The sequence below is a fragment of the Amaranthus tricolor genome, chromosome 13, assembly GCF_026212465.1.
Source record: "Amaranthus tricolor cultivar Red isolate AtriRed21 chromosome 13, ASM2621246v1, whole genome shotgun sequence".
Lineage (NCBI taxonomy): Eukaryota > Viridiplantae > Streptophyta > Magnoliopsida > Caryophyllales > Amaranthaceae > Amaranthus > Amaranthus tricolor.
This window is the reverse complement of record NC_080059.1, coordinates 9,162,048-9,170,644: the sequence shown is the minus strand read 5'-3', so window position 1 is coordinate 9,170,644 and position 8,597 is coordinate 9,162,048. Positions and strand designations below refer to the sequence as shown.

At 32.3% G+C, this 8,597-nt stretch overlaps 1 protein-coding gene across 1 annotated transcript; it reads left to right on the top strand.

Moving 5' to 3' along the window:
- Nucleotides 1–3,254, top strand: LOC130797671 (cyclin-dependent kinase G-2-like). Its single transcript, XM_057660372.1, has 5 exons — nucleotides 1–1,686; nucleotides 1,796–1,931; nucleotides 2,026–2,114; nucleotides 2,219–2,330; nucleotides 2,439–3,254. The coding sequence occupies exons 1-5, from the start codon at nucleotides 518–520 to the stop codon at nucleotides 2,550–2,552; spliced, it is 1,620 nt and encodes a 539-aa protein (XP_057516355.1). The 5' UTR covers nucleotides 1–517; the 3' UTR covers nucleotides 2,553–3,254.
- Nucleotides 3,255–8,597: the final 5,343 nt, after the last annotated feature.

The following is an 8,597-nucleotide window of genomic DNA, read 5'->3' as shown; positions in this document are numbered from 1 at the left end:
AACTTACGCGTTTTCCCAATTTATTTAGGTCTCGAATATTCGTACATATTTTTATTTCCAATTATTTGCCTTCACCTGCAGGATTATCCTCCTCTTTGCTTCTCTCTCCTTCCATCCTCATCTTTTCGTTGACGAATTCGATCCAAGGCTTATCGTTCTGTTCTTTCTTCAAATTCTCCGGTAAGATCTTCGGTTTCTTGTTGCTTCTGAATCCAGTTTTCTGAGGTGAAAGGGTTTGATTTTCAAGGGTTTTGCCCTCCTTTTTTCGTGTTTGATTTTTCTCAGATCTGTTATTTTCCTGGATTTTTACCTATTGTTCTTAATCAATTTCATCCTGCAAACGCTGTTTTCCCTTATTTGTCGCGTGTAATTCAAGGATCTGTTGATTTGTCGTAATCTAAAAATCTAAGGGTTAGGGTTTCAAATAGGAATCAAATTCTCAATTGATTTCTTATTTTTAGTTAACTTGAGGATTGTTGTGTGTTTGGTTTGTTGTTCGTGTTGAATTTTTGATACCATGGCGTCAGGCAATGTCAGTGTTTCAAGACGTAGAGATTTCACTCACGTTTCGCGAAGAATCTTTGATTGTAACGGTGGCAGCAGTTTTGGGGCTAAGATTAGGTCTGATTCTGAAAGTTATGTTAGGTCGGAGTATGGATCTAGAAAGAAGGGTCCGTTTGACAATGATATTGAAGTTAAAGTTGAGGATTCTTTCCAAGTCGATGGAGGAATTCAGAAGAAGAGGAAATTATCTCCTGCTGTATGGAATGATAAAGTGATAAACTCAGATGATGATGATGATGATCAGGAGCCAGGCCAACTTGATGAAGAGGATTTTACCCACGCACCTAATATTTTGACGTCCCGTTGGGCATACGACGATGTCGACCGTGATATGAGCGGAGTTGTTATGAAAGGAGAGGACTCTAAGGTGATAAGGTCGAGTCCCCATAGTGTTGTTACCCAAAAAGAGAGTTCGGATGTTTCTGATAGAGGATGTTTGCGGAGAGTCCATAGTGAAGATGAATGTTTTGAGAGTGATTCAAAGAGGGATGATTACATGGAGCTTGATGCGAGTGATGGTGAGGATTGTGCTGCGATTGATGACTGTGGAGAGCCTGGGGTTTCCGGGAAAGGAAATAGAAATATGCTTCAGGGATGCAGAAGTGTGTTCAAGTATAAGAAGCTTAATAAAATTAGTGAAGGCAGCTATGGTATTGTGTACAAAGCAAGAGATGAAGAAAGTGGAGAGCTTGTTGCCTTAAAGAAGATGAAGTTGGGTGACCAAAGAGAGGGGTTTCCTGTTTATTACTTGAGGGAAATAAATACTCTTGTGTCCTTGAATCATCCTTCAATTGTGAATGTTCGAGAAGTAGTGGTTGATGATAGCCCGGATGGCTTTGATAGCATTTATATGGTGATGGACCATGTAGAGCATGATCTTAAGGCTTTAATGCAGACTAGGAAGCAGCCTTTCAGATATAGTGAAATTAAGTGTTTAATGCTTCAACTTTTGGAGGGTGTTAAATATCTTCATCATAATTGGGTGCTACATAGAGATTTGAAGACTTCAAATCTTTTGGTAAATAACAAGGGAGAGCTAAAGATATGCGACTTTGGTATGGCACGCCAATATGGTAGCCCGTTGAAGCCTTATACTGCTTTGGTGGTTACTCTTTGGTACAGGTAGAGTTGCTCATTTTTGTCATGATTCCAATTTAAAGTACTTTTTTTTTCAATGCAATAATGTATAATGCTCTATTGTAGTATGTTAACTGGTGTTGATTGTTGACAGGGCTCCTGAACTTCTTCTTGGAGCTACAGAGTACTCAACTGCTGTGGATATGTGGTCTGTGGGTTGCATCATGGCTGAACTATTGGCCAATAAACCCTTATTTGATGGGAAAACAGAGATTGAGCAGCTTAACAAGGTACCAGTTTGTTTTTTCTTTATCATCTATTTTAGAATTTTTATGGTTACATTCTGAATTGAAGTTATTTAATGGTTCCATTGGCATAATGCAGATGTTTGCAATATTGGGCACACCTAATGACAGAATGTGGCCAGGATTTTCTCAATTGCCTGGGCACAAGTTCAACTTTATTCGCCAACCGTGAGTATATGTTCCCATGCTATTTAATTTAGCTTTTTATACACTGCTTTTACATCCTGTTTTTAAGTATTGGTCTAATCATTTTGTCTCCCTTTGTGTTTTAGGTACAATCAATTGCATAAGAAGTTTCCTCGCACGTCTTTTACAGGTGCTCCTGCACTTTCTGACATGGGGCTTGATTTGTTGAGCCGTCTATTAACCTATGACCCTGAAAAGGTATGTCTAGCTTCAAAATTTAATTAGGATGCTTTAGTTACATATTTATGCTGTTGTGTTTGTATTTTATATACTTCTATTAATGTGATTTGTACAATACTTTTGCAGAGGATAACCGCAGAAGAGGCTCTTGATCATCCTTGGTTCAAGGAAGTTCCTCTTCCGAACTCTAGGGAGTTTGTGCCTACTTTTTCAGAGGACAAGGTTGTATTGTCAAGATAAGGAACAGGGCCTAATTATTTACTTTACCACAAATCAATTGTGGTCCTTTCTTTCATCTTTTTTCATATGGATTTGGTGGCAGTAATATTCATATCAGGATTTTAACTAGAGGCTGGTCGGGTAACTATGAATGTGAAGAATGGCGGATGAGGTTTGAATGTGCATCGAAGATGATTGTGCATTGAAGGGCAGTTTGCAGTGGTGTTCAGGGCTCGGGTAGCTTCTATTTTTGAAGATGATGTGCATTTCACTCTGCAATTGGCTGCAATATTGATTCCATTGGATTTGTGTATGATTGTTGGAAGTTTTAGATTTCTTGACTGATTATAAACCTGGTTTTACTACCATCATGTCCTATGCTCTTACAGATTCGGGCCAATTTTGGTGATTGAAACATAATGGCCTTCCCTGTCACTGGATTGACTAGCTAATGGTGAAGCTTTTCTGGAGCAGTTGTTGGGACTGAGGAAAGAAGCTGCATCTCTTAGCCACCTGCAGGCACATGCATGAACTTGTCAGGTGGGAAGTATTAGTTCTCTGTTCCACCCGACATAATAGTCTTCATGTTCTTTCATTTGTAACTCTGCTATAATTTGGTCATCTTACAATCTTACATAATGGATATTATAAGGAATTCTTGTAAATATAAATCCTTGTGTACATTCTTTCTCGACTGGTTATTGAGTACCATAATTTTCATAATTATTGTGTTTCATCTTTACTCTTTTTTAATGTTCTACATGCACTTAACTTTTGCAAGAATTGCTGGTATAAAGGGGCACTGTAGATATGTTACCTCATGACTCATCTGAAGGAGTTACTTTTCAGGCTTATCAGGTATTTACTTACTAATGAATCACACGTGTGGATTGCAATTTACAGTAAATTGGAACTCTTTAAAATTTTTTCCTGGGTATCTTCGAACTATATAAGCATTATCATCTCATATGATGTGTGGCCATAAGGAGTGATGGTATCTTTTTGTAGTCTCATGATCCCTAAGTTGCCAACTAGCAATTTATTGTTGACCTTGTTTTCTCTTACTTTAGCACTTTGTTCTATTTTGTGCTTGAAGCCTGAAAGGGTGTTTGTTTAGAAGTGCAGCAATATTGGAATAGATTTAATGTGCGAGTTGGATTCGTCATTGGGCTTGGGGTTAGCAGAGATTTACTTTTGATACATGTTTTGCAGGGTGTTTTCATTTGATGTAGTCAGTGTTTGGAGCTTGTTTTTGTTTGATTTGTTGCTCGACTTGTAATACACAGCCTTATGTCTGGCAGTTCAACAACTTTTCCCCTATCTGATCCATCTTTGCTTTTTAAAATTTTCTTAAAAGTTTGATATTGAGTTGGTGTCGATCTTCTCCCCCTTAGGTCCGTACTCAATTCAAGATCTTGACCGCCAAATTTTCAGCTTTTGTATTGGATTTGTACTGGTACGTAATTACATTTTTAGTTGATAGTCTAGCTTGTGTACTGCTGTAAGCTGGCTAAATTTTTGTGTATCTGATGAATGCCTCTGCTGGATGTGGGCGCATCAATGAATGGAGAGAACCTTGTGGACTCACTGGATATTTTGGCTACATATTTGGTAATGACGTACTATATGCGTACACCATAAAATAGCTCAGTGATGTATTATTGGATTTGCGTTTCCTATGTTTTTGTTTATTGACAAGCAGAGTCATTGGGGCAATTGGATGTTGTGGCTGCATTGCTTGGAGCTCTCATCGTAGCTATTTTCTGATATCTGTAATCTGTAAGCTTAATTAAATCTCTTCTTTTTGTCGTTATGCTGAGCCAACAGTGAAATAATCATTTGGGATTAAGGCTATGTCATTGTTGTGTATGGAGTGTAGTAGTACTGTAGTTTCAATTCGGGAGTTGATAAGTAATTATATTTTATCTGGTTATATGCTCTCGTGATCAGATAGTATAAACGTAGTAACTCTACCCTGTGTATTTGGGAAAATACACTATTGCAAGTGCTTTGTATCTGAATTTGCACCTGATATTTGATCATACTCGTGGACAGTCATTTTTCAACCAAAAATGCCGTAATGCAATCCCAGATAAATCTTTACTTGCATTTAAATTTTTTATGACACACTCACCTATGCTATTACCTGTCCCTTCGTTATTGCATGTTCACTGCTGCTGAGAGATCGGCTGAAGTATCTGGAGTTTGGACTTCTATAGTTTTTCTTGGACTAACTTATTTAATACTACATATAGTTTACTTTGTAATGAGCGATGACAATTGTATTTCTTTGACCCGAGTAATCCTCTAGCTGTTTATTGCTTAAGCTGCTGTGTTGAAGATCCAAAATATGTTTCTACGGTGTTGCAGATTTTGCTTATTCTTGCTGATTTCGTACTTCAATTCTGTCGGTCATATTTACGGTCCATTGAAGGCCTGAATTCCGCGGACATTGAAGTATATGCTTCTACTTCTACAGTGATACTGGGAATGGTGACTGGTGAGTTGAGTCTCTTCTTTGGTTTCGTTTCTAGCTTTGCGGAGTTCAGTTTAATATTTTTTGTAATCCCCACTTGTCACTTTGCGATGTTACTGAAAACTAATCAATTGCGATGTAACTTGAAAGTGAATAGTTTAATAGTTATGTAACTGCTATACTAGAATACTTGAGAATGGATACAAGGATGTTCCCCAAAACAGAGCACTTGTTACGGAGGAAATAAGAATGAGGGCTAGGCTATCTTTCGGAGGGACGGTCTCACACGAGTATTTATTGATAGAATTGCATGGGAGAGCATTGTATTCAGTTTTGATATTTGAAATTCATACATTTCTTTTTTTAGAAAAAATTGGCATTGAATGACAATTTTTTTATATGAATTTTCGAATATTAAGATCTTTGTATTTGACTTGATTTGAGATGCAATTCCCCTACCTCTATGTATTTTTTAAATTAATGATTATTGATTATTCATTGATATGAATTATCTATTTCTAGTTCTCCAAAACAATTTTTTTCACTCTTGCCATCTTTTTCAAAATTGAACCTTGGAACAAATTTTTGTTCACTCAAACTAACACCAATATTAGAACTATTTTTATCACAATTATTCCATGAGCACACTGTATTACTGAATAATATTTTAACTTTCACAATAAATTTTACTTGGAAAAGGGTAACACTAATTCTTTATTGCAAATTTTATGAGATAGTCTCGTGAGATGAGTTTTATATACAAATTAAATAGTCTAATTATTACAAATTTTCAGCATGTGGAGAGATGGTTTTTCCATGATGGCCTATTTTTTAATTTTGATGGTTTATTTGAGACCATTTATTAATAGATTGTCTCATTGATTACAAATAGAAAAATCAAAAAACAAACATAAAAATAATGGCTATTATATTGAAAACTAATTATATTGTTTTGTGAATTACTTTTTTTGGTTGGTTTTGGAATATTAGTTGTAATCAATTAATAATTAAAAATTAATTTTAATTAGTAAAAATTAGCTTTAATTAGTAAATAATAGTTTCAATCGATTAAAATTAGTTAAATCAGTAGAAATTTGATGAATTAATTAAGATCTTAATAAGTAAACTCATTTAAGTTAATTACTAGCTCTATCAATTTCAAATTTTAATACACTTATCCTATCATTATTATATATATTCATCATCTATAACACATAAAATATTAAAACATTAAACTAAATCTTTTGAAAGCGTGTGTTCAAAATTCTAAAGTGTGTTTGAAAAAATTTATGAGTTATTTTATCATTTGTTTGATTTAATTGTTCCCCTATCATTAAAAGCAAAAAGTCACAGCCTCATTATTGTTTAACAGTTTAACAGGTATTAATTTTGACATTAAAGTGATTAATTTTAATTTAAAATAAATTTTAAATAGATCAATTAAAATGAAAAAAATTAATTTTAACCTATAAATTATCAATTCTGACTAAAGGGATTATTTTCTATTTATAAGTTTATAACATTAAATGGATCAATTATGATCTTATTAAAATCTTCAATTTCAACATTGTAATCAATTCTAATATTAAAGTGATTAATATATATATATATATATATATATATATATATATATATTTATATATATATATATATATATATGTATATATATGTATATATATGTATATATATGTATATATATGTATATATATATATATATATATGTATATATATGTATATATATATATATATGTATGTATATATATGTATATATATATATATGTATATATATATATATGTATGTATATATATATATGTATGTATATATATATATGTATGTATATATATATATGTATGTATATATATATATATATATATATATATATATATATATATATATATATATATATATATGTATAATAAAATAATCAGTTATAACTTTTAAAAGATGATCTTAAATGTATCAATTATGACTTTGAATTAATCAATTACTTATCGTGTATTGTAAAAAAAAAAATAATTTGATCGAATTGGCTATTGGTCTTACGGTGAGGCGGTTTTTCACAAGATCTGCTGACATTATTATGCATTAAGTGATAATAAATAGATTATTTTCAATTGACCTTGAATAGTAAACATATTTGCAAATCCTTAATACTTTTATATTTCTGTTAAACATACAATATGCAAAATGAACGTATTCATATTGAACAATGAATATATAAGGGACAAAAAGATGCATCATTGATTTCAATATTGCGAATACTCAATGGAGAATTTCAGCATCATCAAAATGCATGTCCAATATAAAAATTTCCCTTGTTTTGTTAAGTCCTCATTTTACATGGATAATGCAAAAAGAAATAAATAACATTATCAATAGCAATTTTAAGTTAAAGCAATAGAGGAGTAATTAATAAGTAGGCCCTTGCATTTGGGTATACAATAAAATGATAGAAAATATAGTTTCTAAAGGGGAAATTTGAAATCAGTAGGCTAAAAGAAAAATTAATTAAATAAACTAAGAATCAAACTTATTCCAAAAGTAAGCGTGAAATTCCCAAACCTGAGGTTTGAGGCTGTTCACAGTTAGTAACTGCGAATAGGTCAAAACAGACAAAATAACTGTTCGCACTTATTAACTGCGAACAACAAAAAAAAAAAAAATATATATATATATATATATATATATATATATATATATATATATATATATATATATATAGGTCAAATAGCTGTTCGCAAAGTGCGAACAACTATTTTGATTTTTTTTTTAGGTCAAATAGCTGTTCGCAGTTAGTAAGTGCGAACAACTATTTTGTCTGTTTTGACCTGTTCGCAGTTACTAACTGCGAACAGCTCCAAACCTCAGGTTTGGGAATTTCACGCTTACTTTTGGAATAAGTTTGATTCTTAGTTTATTTTGTTATTTTTTTAAAATTTTCACTTATGTTTTTCAAATTTTCTTCCCAAGGTAGGGCAAACTTGTCAAAATTAACCAATATTCTTAAAAAGGAATATGATGCCCTTACGAGTATTTAAGAGAAAACACTAATTCTTTATTGAGATTAGCATGAGATAATCTTAATTGGTTTAACCCAAACTCTAAAAAAAATTATTGCCACATACAATTCAAATTTCATTGTTTTTTAATATTTTATTATGGGCTCGTATGAGACTACTTGTATAGACTCGTCTCACGATGAGACGGTCTCATACAAGACTTGCTGGAAAACACTAAAAGGGAAAATGGTGCCCTTATTTAGAAATAGCAAATTTATAAATAGTCTCGAATTATTATTCATTAACTCAAAATACCCTCAATTATTATTTAATTTTATATATCCCGAATTTTGAGATACTTAACCTTGAACACTACACATTTTCAACAAGCTATTTTTGAGTATTTTAAGTCATATTTGAGAGTATTATTTATAAAGTTTATTTTCAAAAATTCTTAAAAGTGCAAATATGGTGGCTGATAGTGTTCAAAATAGACCCAATTACACGATATTTACCCGACCTTGAAACTGAACCCAACTACTTAAATGTATTTAAAATAATGTAAAAATCAATATGAACACAAGATTCAA

Bases quoted from the DNA above. Each gene is read 5' to 3' on its own strand.
- LOC130797671 (XM_057660372.1), top strand. From the start codon at position 518: ATGGCGTCAGGCAATGTCAGTGTTTCAAGACGTAGAGATTTCACTCAC. The intron at 1,932-2,025 runs GTACCAGTTTGT...GGCATAATGCAG, and splicing joins AGATTGAGCAGCTTAACAAG to ATGTTTGCAATATTGGGCAC. The intron at 2,115-2,218 runs GTGAGTATATGT...TTTGTGTTTTAG, and splicing joins TTCAACTTTATTCGCCAACC to GTACAATCAATTGCATAAGA.